The sequence below is a fragment of the Lepidochelys kempii genome, chromosome 7 (assembly GCF_965140285.1).
Source record: "Lepidochelys kempii isolate rLepKem1 chromosome 7, rLepKem1.hap1, whole genome shotgun sequence".
Taxonomy (NCBI): domain Eukaryota; kingdom Metazoa; phylum Chordata; order Testudines; family Cheloniidae; genus Lepidochelys; species Lepidochelys kempii.
Window position 1 is genome coordinate 28,673,173 of NC_136386.1, and position 17,903 is coordinate 28,691,075.

General features: G+C 46.7%; 2 protein-coding genes across 4 annotated transcripts in view; one reads left to right on the top strand and one right to left on the bottom strand.

The window, feature by feature from the left end:
* Positions 1–905: 905 nt before the first annotated feature.
* Positions 906–6,861, bottom strand: LOC140914227 (myb/SANT-like DNA-binding domain-containing protein 7). 2 transcript variants are annotated; one of them, XM_073351567.2, is made up of 3 exons: positions 6,530–6,861; positions 2,212–2,817; positions 945–1,630 (listed from the first exon to the last, which is right to left on the bottom strand). In XM_073351567.2, the coding sequence occupies exons 2-3, from the start codon at positions 2,762–2,764 to the stop codon at positions 1,548–1,550; spliced, it is 636 nt and encodes a 211-aa protein (XP_073207668.1). In that variant the 5' UTR covers positions 2,765–2,817; positions 6,530–6,861; the 3' UTR covers positions 945–1,547. The 2 variants fall into 2 exon arrangements, 1 of the variants encoding a protein (XP_073207668.1); XR_012159823.2 differs by lacking the exon at positions 2,212–2,817 and having other exon boundaries at positions 906–1,630.
* The window catches only part of TKT (transketolase), a 44,560-nt gene continuing 33,222 nt past the window's right edge, over positions 6,566–17,903 (top strand). For both annotated transcript variants that reach the window (XM_073351563.2, XM_073351562.2), the window contains exon 1: positions 6,566–6,785. In XM_073351563.2, the coding sequence (XP_073207664.1) occupies positions 6,679–6,785 (107 nt within the window). In that variant the 5' untranslated portion in view covers positions 6,566–6,678. The remainder of the gene's footprint in view (positions 6,786–17,903) is intronic.

Here is a 17,903-nt window from a genome sequence, read left to right on the forward strand (position 1 = left end):
GACAGCTACCGGTCAGTCGGGAATCAATTTGGAGTGGGCAAATCTACTGTGGGGGCTGCTGTGATGCAAGTAGCCAACACAATCAAAGATCTGCTAATATCAAGGGTAGTGACCCTGGGAAATGTGCAGGTCATAGTAGATGGCTTTGCTGCAATGGGATTCCCTAACTGTGGTGGGGCCATAGACGGAACCCATATCCCTATCTTGGCACCGGAGCACCAAGCCGCCGAGTACATAAACCACAAGGGGTACTTTTCAATAGTGCTGCAAGCACTGGTGGATCACAAGGGACGTTTCACCAACATCAGCGAGGGATGGCCAGGAAAGGTGCATGACGCTCGCATCTTCAGGAACTCTGGTCTGTTTCAAAAGCTGCAGGAAGGGACTTTATTCCCAGACCAGAAAATAACCGTTGGGGATGTTGAAATGCCTATATGTATCCTTGGGGACCCAGCCTACCCCTTAATGCCATGGCTCATGAAGCCGTAAACAAGCAGCCTGGACAGTAGTCAGGAGCTGTTCAACTACAGGCTGAGCAAGTGCAGAATGGTGATAGAATGTGCATTTGGACGTTTAAAGGCGCGCTGGCGCAGTTTACTGACTCGGTTAGACCTCAGCAAAACCAATATTCCCACTGTTATTACTGCTTGCTGTGTGCTCCACAATATCTGTGAGAGTAAGGGGGAGACGTTTATGGGGGGGTAGGAGGTTGAGGCAAATCGCCTGGCTGCTGGTTACGCGCAGCCCGACACTAGGGCGGTTAGAAGAGCACAAGAGGGCGCGGTGCACATCAGAGAAGCTTTGAAGACCAGTTTCATGACGGGCCAGGCTATGGTGTGAAAGTTCTGTTTGTTTCTCCTTGATGAAACCCCCCGCCCCTTGGTTCACTCTACTTCCCTGTAAGCTAACCACCCGCCCCTCCTCCCTTCAATCACCGCTTGCAGAGGCAATAAAGTCATTGTTGCTTCACATTCATGTATTCTTTATTCATTCATCACACAAATAGGGGGATGACTACCAAGGTAGCCCAGGAGGGGTGGTGGAGGAGGGAAGCACCAGGAGGGGTGGTGGAGGAGGGAAGGACAAGGCCACACAGCACTTTAAAAGTTTAAAACTTATTGAAGGCCAGCCTTTTGTTGCTTGGGCAATCCTCTGTGGTGGAGTTGCTGGGTGGCCGGATGCCCCCCTAACGCGTTCTTGGGCATCTGGGTGAGGAGGCTCTGGAACTTGGTGAGGAAGGTGGTTGGTTACACTGGGGCTGTAGCGGTGGTCTGTGCTCCTGCTGCCCTTCCTGCAACTCAACCATACGCTGGAGCGCATTAGTTTGATCCTCCAGCAGCCTCAGCATTGAATCCTACCTCCTCTCATCACGCTGCCGCCACCTTTCAGCTTCAGCTCTCTCTTCAGCCCGCCACTTACTCTCCTCAGCCCACCACCTCTTCTCCCGGTCATTTTGTGTTTTCCTGCACTCTGACATTGTCTGCCTCCACGCATTCGTCTGTGCTCTGTCAGTGTGGGAGGACACCATGAGCTCAGAGAACATTTCATCACAAGTGTGTTTTTTTTTGCCTTCTAATCTTCACTAGCCTCTGGGAAGGAGAAGATCCTGTGATCCTTGAAACACATGCAGCTGGTGGAGGGAAAAAAAAAGGGACAGTAGTATTTAAAAAGACACATTTTATAGAACAATGGGTACACTCTTTTACGGTAAACCTTGCTGTTAACATTACATACACCGCACATGTGCTTTCATTCCAAGGTCGCATTTTGCCTCCCCCCACCATGTGGCTAGCCCCTCCCCCTCCCCGTGGCTAACAGTGGGGAACACTTCCTGTTCAGCCACAGGCAAACAGCCCAGCAGGAACGGATACCTCTGAATGTCCCCTTAAGAAGAGCACCCTATTTCAACCAGGTGACCATGAATGATATCACTCTCCTGAGGATAACACAGAGAGATAAAGAACGGATGTTGTTTGAATGCCAGCAAACATACACTGCGATGCTTTGTTCTACAATGATTCCCGAGTACGTGCTACTGGCCTGGTGTGGTAAAGTGTCCTACCATGGTGGATGGAATAAGGCTGCCCTCCCCAGAAACCTTTTGAAAAGGCTTTGGGAGTACATCCAGGAGAGCCACAAATGCCAGGGCAAATTAATCATTAAACATGCTTGCTTTTAAACCAGGTATAGTATTTTAACAGGTACACTCACCAGAGGTCCCTTCTCCGCCTGGCGGGTCGGGGAGGCAGTCGTGGGTGGATTTGGGGGGTACTGGCTCCAGGTCCAGGGTGAGAAACAGTCCCTGGCTGTCGGGAAACCCAGTTTCTCCGCTTGCTTGCTGTGAGCTATCTACAACTTCATCATCATTATCTTCCTCATCCCCAAAAACTGCTTCTGTGTTGCCTCCATTTCCATTGAAGGAGTCAAACAACACGGCTGGGGTAGTGGTGGCTGAACCCCCTAAAATGGCATGCAGCTCATCATAGAAGCAGCATGTTTGGGGCTCTGACCTAGAGCGGCCATTTGCCTCACTGGTTTTCTGGTAGGCTTGCCTCAGCTCCTTAAGTTTCACGCGGCACTGCTTTGGGTGTCTGTTATGGCCTCTGTCCTTCATGCCCAGGGAGATTTTGACAAATGTTTTGGCATTTCGAAAACTGGAACAGAGTTCTGATAGCACAGATTCCTCTCTCCGTACAGCAATCAGATCCCGTACCTCCCGTTTGGTCCATGCTGGAGCTCTTTTGCGATTCTGGGACTCCATCATGGTCACCTCTGCTGATGAGCTCTGGCCAGCGTGGCAAGCTGAAGGTGACCATGCTAATAGGAAATTGAAATTCAAAAGTGTGCGGGCCTTTTCTTGTCTACCTGGCCAGTGCATCTGAGTTGAGAGCGCTGTCCAGAGCGGTCACAATGGAGCACTCTGGGATAGCTCCCAGAGGCCAATACCGTCTAATTGCATCCACAGTACCCCAAATTTGACCCGGCAAGGCTGATTTTAAACGCTAATCCCCTTGTCGGGGTGGAGTAAGGAAATAGATTTTAAGAGCCCTTTAAGTCGAAAAAAAGGGCTTCATCGTGTGGACGGGTGCAGGGTTAAATCGATTTAATGCAGCTAAATTCAACCTCAACTCCTAGTGTAGACCAGGGCTTAGTCGCTCCTTTATCCACTTTGGGTCTTTGAAACGTCTGTGAGTAGGTAATCAGCCAGATCAAAGGTCCCTTCTTCAGAGCAATGCCTCAAAAGGCTGAGTTCTTGCATAACCTGATGCTTCAAAGAATTTTAAACAATGTGCCAGACAAGAAGACACTTTCAGGTCTAACAAAGTAAAGTGAGTTTCCTAGGAGAAAGGGAGGGGGAATGCAAATTCCCACCTTTGGACCCACATTTTGGAAGCTATGTCCTGAAGACAGAGCCATTATCTGGCTGATTACCTATTCACAGTCTCTGCATATCAAAGACCCAGGCTATGTAAAGGAAAGGCTAACCTATGCATAGGTGTTCTTGTTCTAAGCAAAAGGTGTAATGAACTTGTAACCATAGAAAAACCCGTGTGGGGACTGATGGACTGACTCCTACCACAGCTTTTTTTGGTGGTGGGGTGATAAGCTTATTAGCACGGACGTAGGCTCCTTTATTGTTTCAATACTTTATTTTGTGCAATGCTTTCACCTTAAGAATAAATCTGCCTGAAAAATCCCTAGTCATGACGGACAGAGATACAGATCTGTGACCGAGAGAGAGGTGATGGCGGGGGAGCCATGAGCCTAAAAGTGGGTGCCCCTGCTGAACCACAGAGGAGGAATACAGGTGCAGTTGCCCAGAACTGTGACTGTGGTAACTATTGACTTATTTGTAAGTGAGAAGCTGGTTAAATTCTGTCCATCTTCAGTCTAAACTCTCTTCTCTGACCTTAAACTTCCCATCCCCAGAAGAATGCATTTTTCTTCTATATATTTTTCTGTTCTCTCTCTCTTTTTCTACGGTTTGCTTTATCATTGATTTAAATACAGTTATGGCACTGTTCAACAAAGTCCATAGTTTTGATAAATTTATGAGACTTCCCCTATGACCACAAGAAGAGCTCTGTGTAGCTCAAAAGCTTGTCTCTTTCACCAACAGAAGTTGATCCATTAAAAGATATTATCTTATGCACGTTGTGTCTCTGATATCCTGGGACCAACTCAGCCACAAGAACACTGCAAACATTCCCTTCATCCTTGCAATTCTTAGAGAAAATCTATTTAGTGAAGATGGACTTCTGGCAATGATGTCCAGTATTTGTCAAGAACTTATGGTAGCTTTTTTAAAATCTAGGGGATGTAATTTGAATAGTCTGGAGTAAGAAAAATCCTACAATAGCTTTATTTTGTGCTGATGTTGGGCTGGGCCTTTTAGAGCTGCAAAACTATTATTCGGGGGCATTTAGTTTTGTAGTAGGATGGTTAACTTTTGTAATGAATACAGAGAGTCAAAAGAATAAGCTAAAGCTAAGAAGACAGAAGTATAAGTTTGGCCCAAGAAAACCAGTGAAAGAATTTGATCCTAATATAAACTAACAAAAGATGTTTGGGTTAAAACTAAGTTTTAAAGTAAACTTACAGGCACTTCAATGGAGATCTGACAATTTGTACAAGCTGAAGAATTGCTCCTCAATATTTTTCCCACTCTGGTTATATTCTGAAATTCCTATACATCCATGTCTAAACCAAATTCAGGAATGAGGCAGTATCAGTTGAAATTATGCAGAGGACTTATTCAATGTCTTTTATTTATTTATCCATTAAACAAATGAAAATAGATTTTAATATGGCCCAATGGTTAGAGTGCTAGTCTGTCAGATGACCAGAGTTCAATTCCCTCCTCCACCACTGATTACCTTTGTGACCTTGAGCAAGTCACTTAATTTCTCGGTGCCTCCATTCCCCTCATCTGTCAAATGGGAATATCACTGCCCAGCGTCACAGGGGTGTTGTGGAGATAAATATATGAAAGACTGATATATCCAGATGCTATGGTAATGGAGCCCATATATTGTAAATACCAAAGATGCATGTTAATATTAATATAACTTGTCTTTCTACTATATTTAGGCCTACATCAACTCCTGCTAACCAAATAGTTGTGGAACGTCAGATGTTTGAGATACAGACCAGCCACAACATTAGCAAGCAGAAAATCAACCCACAAAACTTGGGAGAAATTTGGACCCAGGTCTGAAAACTTTGCGAATCAGGCCCATCTCTATCTTCTAGAGAGATCCACAGGCTGATTTCCTGTGACATGCATGTAGTCATATAGGTACCTAAAACATCTCTCTCTTATCTCAAATCTTAAACCTGCCACTGGCTGGTGAACAATTTGGGAAGTCTGTTGAAATGCACTGGTGGTGGACCACAGGTGGGACAGTGAAGTGTATGACACACATGCCAAACCAGTGGAAAAAAAAAAAGAAGCAGAAATTGGGCTTGTTTTTGGCTTAATTGGCTTCTGAGTTGCTTTTTGGCTAGTATTTGGCATGTAGCTAGTTGCTTGTTGTAGCTTTTTACTACTTTTTTTTTTTTGATCAGCTCCCAGCAAGCAGAGGGCACGGGGGGGGAGAGTAAGGGGGTGCATAGCGGGCGCACCACAGTCCCAGACTGCAGGCCAGGGGATCTAGTTACACATAGAGTGTTGGAGTTCTTAGGGATTGGCTTGTTTTGAAATGGGATTAGCTTGATTTTTTGGCTTATGGTGAAAGTTGGGGTGCTCATTTATGGCATGAAAGTTGGCAACTGTGGTGTATGACAAATTGCAATGCCATGTGAAAGGCAGCAGTGCTGGGTGGGTGGGTGGGTGTCTGTAAAAACGTGTATTCCCTTAGCTAAGTCTAATAAATAACAGCTTTGAAGTTACTACGCAGAAAGGAATTAATTCAGCTAATCTTTTATCCAAAAGATATAAATAAATTCCTCCATTTTTTTTATCTTCAAAAATAGTGGGGGAGCTTGGACCCAGTCCCCTTGTTAGATCTAAGATTCCCAAGGATGCTTTTGTATTCATTGAGTGGATTATAGATCCGTTTTATTTTACGTGGTGGTTAGAGGAGATCGAAGCTGGGCCCGTCCTAGGGGGGGACCGGGCGGATCCTGCCATTCTACCCCCTTCCCCAAGGGCTCCTCCCCGCAGGGGAGGCTGCAGGATCCGCGCCGCCATCCCTGCCGGGGTGCGCTACACGCGCCATGGCGAGCGTGCCTCGCCCGCGCTTGCCGCAGAGCCTGGCCCAGAGAGCGGAGAGGCAGCCAGAGGGGCGGCGCCGCTGCCCCGAGGAAAGCCGCTGTGTCACGCTGCACGGGCAGAAAGCAGCCACTTCTCCCGCGAAGGGGGAAGCTAAGCGGGATGAGATCCTCTGCTGGCCTGGCAGTTCCCCGGAACCGGACCCTGCCCCCCCCCAGCCCCACAACCCCGGCGGCTACACCCCCCGCTGTGCACCATCCCCAGCCCCCTCATCCCCATGGCAACCACCCGCCCCGCCGCCGCCGCCCAGCTCACCCCCTCGGCGGGCGGGGGCGGTTCCGGGCGGGCTGGCCCCGCCTGTGGGAGGCCCCGCGGCGGGCTGGGTCTGCCTCGCTCCGAGTCGGCAGGCGGCGCGGCTTGTCCCTCACTCTGCTCCGAGCCCAGGCCCGACCCGCCGCTGCTCCATGGAGGCTTATCACAAGCCCGACCAACAGGCGCTGCAGGCCCTGAAGGACGCGGCCAACCGGCTGCGCATCAGCTCCATCCGGGCCACCACCGCCGCCGGCTCCGGGTGAGTCCGGAACTGGGGCCTGGCTGCCGCCCCACACATCCCCGCGCACCCCGCTCCTCCCGCCCCTACACGCTGCCGCCCCACACATCCCCGCGCACCCCGCTCCTCCCGCCCCTACACGCTGCCGCCCCACACATCCCCGCGCACCCCGCTCCTCCCACCTCTACACGCTGCAGCCCCACACATCCCCGCGCACCCCGCTCCTCCCGCCCCTACACGCTGCCCCGTCCCGACCCCCTGCCGTGCCCCGACCCCCAGCTCTGCTCCCTCGTGCAGCCTGGCGCCCCCCCCCCCGCTGCCCCCTCGTGCAAACCGCCCCCTTACCGACCCTTCCGCTCTGCTCCCTCGTGCAACCTGCCCCCTTACCGACCCTCAGCTCTGCGACCTCGTGCAAACCGCCCCCTTACCGACCCTTCCGCTCCGCGACCTCGTGCAGCCTGGCGCCCGCGCCCCCCCCGCTGCCCCCTCGTGCAACCTGCCCCCTTACCGACCCTTCCGCTCTGCGACCTCGTGCAGCCTGGCGCCCCGCCCGCTGCCCCCTCGTGCAAACTGCCCCCTTACCGACCCTTCCGCTCTGCGACCTCGTGCAGACTGACCCCTTACCGACCCTTCCGCTCCACGACCTCGTGCAAACTGACCCCTTACCGACCCTCAGCTCCGCGACCTCGTGCAAACTGCCCCCCTGCTGACCTCTTCGTGCAGACTGCCCCTCTGCAGTCCCCCTACCTCTGTCTCCTCGTGCAGACTGCCCCCTACTCAGCCTCTATCACTGCCCCCAGTCTCAGGCCTTGTGTGTAATTTTTCCCTGGCCCCCTCCTTCTGCCCCTTGCGTCAGTCATCCTAGCACCTCGCTTCTCTCTTCCTCTGTTCTCCCACTTTCCCAATCTGCAGGTCACCTGGCTAGTGAAATGAAGCAGGCCAGATTCTGCCCTCTGGTATATCTGTGCACTGGCCATTACAGTTTCTGGATTTGAGTTCAGTACGGTCTCACTGGAGTAGCTGAAAGCAGAATTTGCCCCTTGATTTGCCACTTGACTGAATTACAAAATCTGCAGCAGGTGACTGCTGAGCCATGTGTAAGCCATGCAGTGCTGCATGCTATTTCTGAGAGCAGCATGCTCCTGTCCTGGGAGCAAATACACAATATGGGGTGGGCAGAACTGAGAGAATTTTCATCATCAGGAGATCTGGAGTTTTGAAGCAGTTGTATTTCCCAAGCTTGCCATGAGCAAAGCTTATTATATTAGAATCACTGTGAGTATCAAGTGAACTCGTTGGTTCAGCTCAGTGAAGCCCTTTCTGTAGGTGCAAAATGTAGCATTTGAGAATTTGTATGGGACCATTTTTAGCACATATCAAAAGACCCAGTGCAAAACCTAATTCACGTTAGTTCTTCTGCTTGTATTAAGTTCTGTAGTATGTATGTGTGGGTGGGGATATATGTTTACATGGTGCTTAATTTGTGCCAGGGCTGAACCCTGGCAATCTCAGCTTGGCGATTCATAGCCCTGGCACCTCTGGGCTTACTGCATCAGTTATGAATGTAAATGAATTGCTTGAACCCCCGGATTTCCTTCATTACAAATTAAGCACTGTGTTTACATGTGGATTAGAGGTTCATGCAGGGTTGTGGATGTGCAGTTTTGGGTGGAAGGTTGTACGGTATTGGGGTATATGCAAAGGTTTAGAGGCAAGCTGTGGGGGGAATGGATGTTGATGGGAGATGGGTATATAGGGAGTGCATGTGTGTGATGAAGATAGCGATAAAAAACCTTTCATGTTGGGGATGTTGCTTCAAAAACTTGGCAGTTTATTGATCACCCAGGTAGATAACTTAAATATCAGGGAAGTATGTTCCCTTGCTTCTGAATGTGCTACTTGTATCGCCATGGGGTGTGAGTGGATGTAGTGGGTCCAGGAAGGGGTGGGGCGGTATTTCTGTTTGTTTTGAGGGAGGGAGTGATTTACACTTTGTCTCTATGGAGTGCTGCCTCTTTTAGTCATGGATTCAGCTTTGATGATGCAAGATTGGACAGGATTCACATTGAGAAAGCGTGCACTTAACATTTTGACAGTTTAATTATGACCCTTTGGGGGAAATCTGATTGTTAACAAAGTGTGTATAGGTTCACTGTACTAGTAAATATACTATGACTGGAAAGAAATACCAGGAATGTTAAGTTAATACAGAACTAAAAACCAAAGAATTTATGCCTAGGGCCAAATCTTTTCTTTTTCATTTTGTGCCTGTCTGTTGGAACTAATTCTCCACAGAATTTCAAGTTAGCCCAAATGGGATTATCTGCAAAATGCCTGCAGTCTCAAATGGGCAGTTAATTTAGGCCTCTGGACAGGATTTAGTTCAGGCTCTGAAGTTTGCCGGTTCCAGATTTGGCCTTGCTTTGATTGTGCTGTATGTATGCAAAAATACTATCCATATTTATTTATATAAAATTAAAGCCAGAGTTTTTGCCAGTCATCACGTAAGCTTTTCATTGTGGAACGCTGCCTTTTTGTATTCCATCTTTTTGCTATTTAAATTTTGTTTACTCTTTTTTTTAAATGTGGCTGCAAATGCATCTTTTCAAAAAGAAGAATTGGACAAATAATCACTGCATACTAAGGCTTTAATGGGAAAGGCTACTCTACTACAAAATATTTTAAAGCTGTCTCTCAATTTGCGAACATCTTTCACTGTGTTTCTGACATAAGCAGTTTTTTACCTTTTGTTTCTGAGAGAGTTGTATTAAAAATTGCAAGTGTAGGGTTGCTTTCTATCACTCCAGATACACACCGAGAAGATACTTTTTGGCTTTTTCCTTTTAGCTGCCAAGTCAATGGAAGTTGAGGACTCTCAGTCTGTTACCGGAATAGATCCTTAATTTCAGATGTTTGGTTTGGTCTGGTCCAGTCTGGGTAGTGAGTTTTGAGTGCAGAATGCTCACCAGTTCCTCTTTAATTATTAATTTGTTTTTAAGCTACAACATTTGGGATTGTGTTAGACAACTACACAAAAGTATGCTTAGCAAAAGTGGCAGAAGACCCACTAAATATATGGGGTTTCATTCTGTATTTCATGTTAGTAAGCATAATAAGTGTCATCGCTTTCCCACAGATGTAATTATTTCCGTGTTATGTGTAGGTATATAATACCGCAAGTCTCTTCTGCTCCCCTTCAATTCAGTGGTAAAACTCCCATTGACTTTAAGTGCAGGAGGATCCGGGCCCCTCACAGTTTTGAAACAATATCTGATTATTATCCTTAGAAGTGGGAATGGAATGGTTTACTATTGTTTACTTATTTTTAAATATAAGAGTAACTGTAGAAAGATTTCCTTGAGATTTTATTTATACATAATCATTGAGACTTGATTACCAGGATGGTGACAGAACAATGCATTTAATAGAAAGAAAGAGAGCAAAGTTTCAAGAACACTCTGATAGCGTTAGGGAGTCAAATCAAACTCACACAGCCAAGTATCTGCACACATCTATTGAAATCTTGATTACCTGAAGAAGGCAAGTAAGGATATGGCTCTCAGGGTGAGAAAGTAAATAGAACAGAATGGCCTTTAGTGGCATGATTGTCAACTACATTTGAAAGACAAGGTGGGTGAGGTAGAATCTATTATGGGACCAACTTCTGTTGGTGAGAGACACAAGCTTTCTCTCACCAACAGAAGTTGGTCCAATAAAAGATACTACCTCACCCACCTTGTCTCTCTAATATCCTAGGACCCACAAGGCTACAACAACACTGCATACAAATACTTTTGATTACATTCTTATTGCAAAGAAAGACTGTATGTCTGAGTCACATTTTACATTTAACTCTTTTAAGGATGTTAATATTTGGTTTTAAAAGATGATTTGTGAGCAATAGGATTAAGAAAAAATACAGGAAATGCTTGAAATTAAAGCAGTTAAGAACAAAAGAGAACTTGTGGACTTCCTTGAAGGAAGTGACTTTGTGAACTATGACCTGTGTTGCAAGCAGTGTTGTGAGGTGGTAGCTATATTAACTAGTTACTGCAGTGTTTTCTCATAAAAAAACTCTCATTGAAGACAATGGGAGCTTTGTCTGAATGAGGACTAAAGGATCTGGAAACCTGATCCTGCAAGATGATTGTATGTGAAATTTAGAGGTGCTAAGGCTGTTCCAGTGAAAAAATGAAGTTTATGGGCAAAGAGTGGTTTTGTTTTAATTCTCCTGTTAATCCACTGCAATTATATTTGGGAATCAAAATAGATTAATAAATATAAAATCAGTATTTCAGTTAACAAAAACTACAAAATTTAGGTAATTCAGAATTAAGATTGTTGCTCCTGTTCATCACCCAAGAGTGTCCATAGTTACAGATGTCTGGGATTATGTGTTTCTATTCCTTGTTTTAATAAATCGTCTTGCACAACTGTGTTGATGGCAGTCTTGTTGCTTCACAGCCCTGGTCTACACTAGGACTTTAGGTCGAATTTAGCAGCGTTAAATCGATGTAAACCTGCACCCGTCCACACAATGAAGCCCTTTATTTCGACTTAAAGGGCTCTTAAAATCAATTTCCTTACTCCACCCCTGACAAGTGGATTAGCGCTTAAATCGACGTTGCTGGCTCGAATTTAGGGTACTGTGGACACAATTCAATGGTATTGGCCTCCGGGAGCTAGCCCAGAGTGCTCCATTGTGACCGCTCTGGACAGCACTCTCAACTCAGATACACTGGCCAGGTAGACAGGAAAAGAACCGCGAACTTTTAAATCTCATTTCCTGTTTGGCCAGCGTGGCAAGCTGCAGGTGACCATGCAGAGCTCATCAGCACAGGTGACCATGATGGAGTCCCAGAATCGCAAAAGAGCTCCAGCATGGACCGAACGGGAGGTACGGGATCTGATCACTGTTTGGGGAGAGGAATCCGTGCTATCAGAACTCTGTTCCAGTTTTCGAAATGCCAAAACCTTTGTCAAAATCTCCCAGGGCATGAAGGACAGAGGCCATAACAGGGACCCGAAGCAGTGCCCCAAACATGCCGCTTCTATGATGAGCTGCATGCCATTTTAGGGGGTTCAGCCACCACTACCCCAGCCGTATTTGACTCCTTCAATGGAGATGGAGGCAATACGGAAGCAGGTTTTGGGGACGAAGAAGATAGCTCACAGCAAGCAAGCGGAGAAACCGGTTTTCCCGACAGCCAGAAACTGTTTCTCACCCTGGACCTGGAGCCAGTACCCCCCGAACCTACCCAAGGCTGTCTCCTGGACCCAGCAGGCGGAGAAGGGACCTCTGGTGAGTGTACCTTTTAAAATACTATACATGGTTTAAAAGCAAGCATGTGAAAGGATTACTTTGCCCTGGCATTCGCGGTTCTCCTAGCTGTACGCCTAAAGCCTTTGCAAAAGGTTTCCGGGGAGGGCAGCCTTATTGCGTCCTTCATGGTAGGACACTTTACCACTCCAGGCCAGTAACACGTACTCGGGAATCATTGTAGAACAAAGCATTGCAGTGTATGTTTGCTGGCATTCAAACAACATCCGTTCTTTATCTCTCTGTGTTATCCTCAGGAGAGTGAGATATAATTCATGGTCACCTGGTTGAAGTAGAGTGCTTTTCTTCAGGGGACACTCAGAGGAGCCCATTCCTGCTGGGCTGTTTGCCTGTGGCTAAAAAGAAATGTTCCCCGCTGTTAGCCACAGGGAGGGGGGAAGGTTGAGGGGGTAGCCACACAGTGGGGGGAGGCAAAATGCGACCTTGTAACGAAAGCACATGTGCTATGTATGTAATGTTAACAGCAAGGTTTACCGTGAAAGAGTGTAGCCACTGTTTTATAAAATGTGTCTTTTTAAATACCGCTGTCCCTTTTTTTTTCTCCACCAGCTGCATGTGTTTCAATGATCACAGGATCTTCTCCTTCCCAGAGCCTAGTGAAGCTTAGAAAGAAAAAAAAACGCACTCGCGATGAAATTTTCTCCGAGCTCATGCTGTCCTCCCACACAGACAGAGCACAGACAAATGTGTGGAGGCAAATAATGTCAGAGTGCAGGAAACCACAAAATGACCGGGAGGAGAGGTGGCAGGCTGAAGAGAGGGCTGAAGCTCAAATGTGGCGGCAGCGTGATGAGAGGAGGCAGGATTCAATGCTGAGGCTGCTGGCGGACCAAACCAGTATGCTCCAGTGTATGGCTGAGCTGCAGCAAAGGCAGCTGGAGCACAGACTGCCACTGCAGCCCCTCTGTAACCAACCGCCCTCCTCCCCAAATTCCATAGCCTCCACACCCAGACGCCCAAGAATGCGGGGGGGGGGCCTCCGGCCAACCAGCCACTCCACCACAGAGGATTGCCCCAAAAAAAGAAGGCTGTCATTCAATAAATTTTAAAGTTGTAAACTTTTAATGTGCTGTGCTTAAAATGCTGTGTGGCATTTTCCTTCCCTCCTCCACCACCCCTCCTGGGCTACCTTGGTAGTCATCCCCCTATTTGTGTGATGAATGAATAAAGAATGCATGAATGTGAAGCAACAATGACTTTATTGCCTCTGCAAGCGGTGATTGAAGGGAGGAGGGGCGGGTGGTTAGCTTACAGGGAAGTAGAGTGAACCAAGGGGCGGGGGGTTTCATCAAGGAGAAACAAACAGAACTTTCACACCGTAGCCTGGCCAGTCATGAAACTGGTTTTCAAAGCTTCTCTGATGCGTACCACGCCCTCCTGTGCTCTTCTAACCGCCCTGGTGTCTGGCTGCGCGTAACCAGCAGCCAGGCGATTTGCCTCAACCTCCCACCCCGCCATAAACGTCTCCCCCTTATTCTCACAGATATTGTGGAGCACACAGCAAGCAGTAATAACAGTGGGAATATTGGTTTCGCTGAGGTCTAAGCGAGTCAGTAAACTGCGCCAGCGCGCCTTTAAACGTCCAAATGCACATTCTACCACCATTCTGCACTTGCTCAGCCTGTAGTTGAACAGCTCCTGACTACTGTCCAGGCTGCCTGTTTACGGCTTCATGAGCCATGGCATTAAGGGGTAGGCTGAGTCCCCAAGGATACATATAGGCATTGCAACATCCCCAACAGTTATTTTCTGGTCTGGAAATAAAGTCCCTTCCTGCAGCTTTTGAAACAGACCAGAGTTCCTGAAGATGCGAGCGTCATGCACCTTTCCCAGCCATCCCACGTTGATGTTGGTGAAACGTCCCTTGTGATCCACCAGTGCTTGCAGCACTATCGAAAAGTACCCCTTGTGGTTTATGTACTCGGCGGCTTGGTGCTCCGGTGCCAAGATAGGGATATGGGTTCCGTCTATGGCCCCACCACAGTTAGGGAATCCCATTGCAGCAAAGCCATCCACTATGACCTGCACATTTCCTAGGGTCACTACCCTTGATATTAGCAGATATTTGATTGCATGGGCTACTTGCATCACAGCAGCCCCCACAGTAGATTTGCCCACTCCAAATTGATTCCCAACTGACCGGTAGCTGTCTGGCATTGCAAGCTTCCACAGGGCTATCGCCACTCGCTTCTCAACTGTGAGGGCTGCTCTCATCTTGGTATTCATGCGCTTCAGGGCAGGGGAAAGCAAGTCACAAAGTTCCATGAAAGTGCCCCTACGCATGCGAAAGTTTCGCAGCCACTGGGAATCATCCCAGACCTGCAACACTGTGCGGTCCCACCAGTCTGTGCTTGTTTCCCGAGCCCAGAATCGGCGTTCCACAGCATGAACCTGCCCCATTAGCACCATGATGCATGCATTGGCAGGGCCCATGCTTTCAGAGAAATCTGTGTCCATGTCCTGATCACTCACGTGACCGCGCTGACGTCGCCTCCTCGCCCGGTATCGCTTTGCCAGGTTCTGGTGCTGCATATACTGCTGGATAATGCGTGTGGTGTTTAATGTGCTCCTAATTGCCAAAGTGAGCTGAGCGGCCTCCATGCTTGCCTTGGTATGGCGTCCGCACAGAAAAAAGGCGCGGAACGATTGTCTGCCATTGCTCTGACGGAGGGAGGGGCGACTGACGACACGGCTTACAGGGTTGGCTTCAGGGAGCTAAAATCAACAAAGGGGGTGTCTTTACATCAAGGAGTATTTCAGGCAGGACTTCACGGAGGGTTCCAATAAGAAATGGTGCACCTAAGTTATTGTTCTTATTGGAACCAGGAGGTTAGCCTGGCCTCTGATTGATACATGGCTAGATTTACCTCGCTGCACCTCTGTGAGTGACTGCAGTGTGATCTAGAAGAATGAGTCCCCTAGACGGGGGAGGGGGGGAAGCAAATGAATACAGAACAAATCTGGTCTATTTCTTGATTTGATCCACTCCATCTATCTTTTACATCTTTGGCTGGCAGCAGACGGTGCAGAAGGACTGCATGCCATCCACATCTCATGGCTGCTCGGCAGAAGATGGTACAGTACGACTGCTAGCCATCCTCATCTCTTGCCTGCCTGGCAGAAGATGGTACAATACGACTGCTAGCAATCCTCATCTCTTGCCTGCCCGGCAGAAGATGGTACAGTACGACTGCTAGCAATCCGTATCGCCTGCCTGCTCACCATAAGACGGTTCAATAGGACTGACTGCAGGACTAAAGAGAATGACCTGGTCAAGTCACTCTAAATTAAATCCCTGCGCCCATGTCTGTCCAACGTGGCCAGGAGCACCTCGGACATGACGATGACGGCTACCAGTCGTACTGTACCGTCTGCTGCCACAAGGCAAGGGGTTGCTGCTACTGTGTAGCAAAGCCGTAGCGCGTCTGCCAGCACCCAGGAGACATACGGTGACGGTTACCTGAGCGGGCTGCATGCTTGCCGTGGTATGGCGTCTGCACAGGTAACTCAGGAAAAAAGGCGCGAAACGATTGTCTGCCCTTGCTTTCACAGAGGGAGGGAGGGAACAGGGGCCTGACGATATGTACCCAGAACCACCCGCGACAATGTTTAGCCCCATCAGGCATTGGGATCTCAACCCAGAATTCCAATGGGCAGCGGAGACTGCGGGAACTGTGGGATAGCTATCCACAGTGCAACGCTCTGGAAGTCGACTCTAGCCTCGGTACTGTGGAAGCGCTCCGCCGAGTTAATGCACTTAGAGCATTTTCTGTGGGGACACACACACTCGAATATATAAAACCGATTTCTAAAAAACCGACTTCTATAAATTCGACCTTATTCCGTAGTGTAGACATACCCACAGTGATAAGAGTGCAATGCTTGCAAATGAATCCTGCCAGCTTCCTTAAAATTGAGCCTCGTTAATATGGGACTCTAAGCCAATCACACATAATGATGAAGGTGACTCTCTTTTTTTATTATTTTATTTTATTTTATTTTGGTCAGGTGAGCTTCTGCATGAATTTTTTTTTTCCAGCTGGTGCATTTGGCTTAGCTAATTGTGAAGGCCGAGCTGCCATATTTGGCGCTGCATCTTCGTTGGTTTTGCACAGAGAAGAAGATGGTCCTTTTATTAATGCCAGCAGTTGATTGGCCAAAGCTTATAGAATCTTAACTGTTAGGAGATACGGTGTTTGAGGAAAAAACTAAAGGGTGAACTTCTGCAGTTCTTGAAACAATGGTTTCCTTGTGAGATTTGATAAGACTCTTAAAAGTGGAAGCTGCAGGGATTTCTTTAGAAGCTGTTACGTTTCACAACTTGGGATATGAACAGATCTTGCTACATTAGAATTATCCTTTTTTAGTTTTGGCATTCATTCTTTCTTTTTTGGCATTATTGTTCTTTTTAATTAAGCCCTTTTTAGCTGAAGTGTGTAGCAATTTACATACATATCAAGACTGAAAACCTGATCCCATCAACAGAGCCAGGATTTCACCCCAAAAGCCCAAGATACAGAACCTAATTCCTTGTAATCTCTTGTTTAATGGAAACAGGTTCAAAAGTGTGGTGGCCCTTCTATAAAAGCCAGCTGGCAATGAAGTTTACAAACCACACTGTGTTTTTAAAATTCAAAATTGGATGTCCATTCTGAATGGAATCTGGAAGTGTATTCTGATGAATAAAGTAAAGATATTATTTGCCATATTTTTCTCTTAATAGTAATTTAAATAACTTCTTTTCTAAAGACTCAGACCTAATAAACAGTGCCTTGGGTTTTAATGTAATTTAGCACTGGTGGAGCTCTCTGTATTCTAATAAAATTAAAAATGACTACAATAATAGACCATCATATTTCATCTGATTAAACAAAATTCTGTACGCTGGTTTGAGACTGTACATCGGATACTGGAAATCAATCTCATCTTGGATTATTTTCTATAATTAAAAAAGCATTTAATTAACCAGTAGTTCTACAAGCATATTTTTGGAGTTGACTTCTTATATTTTTATACATTTTTTATTTTTTTTCACATGCTCACCATTCTAGGTTGCTTAAAACCTTTTTTCCCAAGACCGAGAGTTCATAGAAATATGGTTAAGTATAAAGTTAATACAATTAAAAGAATGAAAACTTTAAATGAGCATGTAAGGTTTAATGATTAACTCATGTATAAATATTTACTAATATATGTTTGAATCATGGTTTAAACCTAATTATTTTGGTTCCCTGTTTGTGAGTACTTACTTAAGGGATGGACACTAATCTTTACTTTGCATTTTGCTAGTGTGTTTGCATGTGTCTAACTTACTTCAAATTGAAATAAGAGAGTATTACAGGGGCGGGAGAAAAGTGTCGCTAGCAAAAGTGTATTCTGATGTAAGTTCTACTGTAAACTGTCTTATGAATCCTAACATGCATGGGAAATGTAGAAATGGAAAATAAAAGTTTTGCTGTGTGACTTCTTGACTAAACTGTTCTTGCTTTACAAATAGGGCTTCAGGTTTTAAATGAATATCATTAAAAACTTAATGGTAAATATCTGTAGACAAGAAAACCACTCTATAATTTGAACACTGGAGTTTCCTTCCAAGCCCAGTGTTGATGTCTACAGCCTAAATTAAATCATCACACTGTGAGTGCTGAGATCAAGAATAGTCCTGTTTCATATCAATAAATGCCTGAAAATTGCTACTTTGGGGTCTAGTAAAGATCCCAAAAATACCTGCTAGGTGGTTTGCAAATAAATGGTGAAAACCAGAGGCCCTGTTAAAAGGTGGCTAAAAATGCCTTCTA

Coding starts and splice junctions, on each gene's coding strand:
- LOC140914227 (XM_073351567.2), bottom strand. CDS start 2,764: ATGATGGAGTCCCAGAATCGCAAAAGAGCTCCAGCATGGACCAAACGG. Junction 1,631..2,211: donor AGGCGGAGAAGGGACCTCTG/GTGAGTGTACCT, acceptor TCCCTCCACCAG/CTGCATGTGTTTCAAGGATC.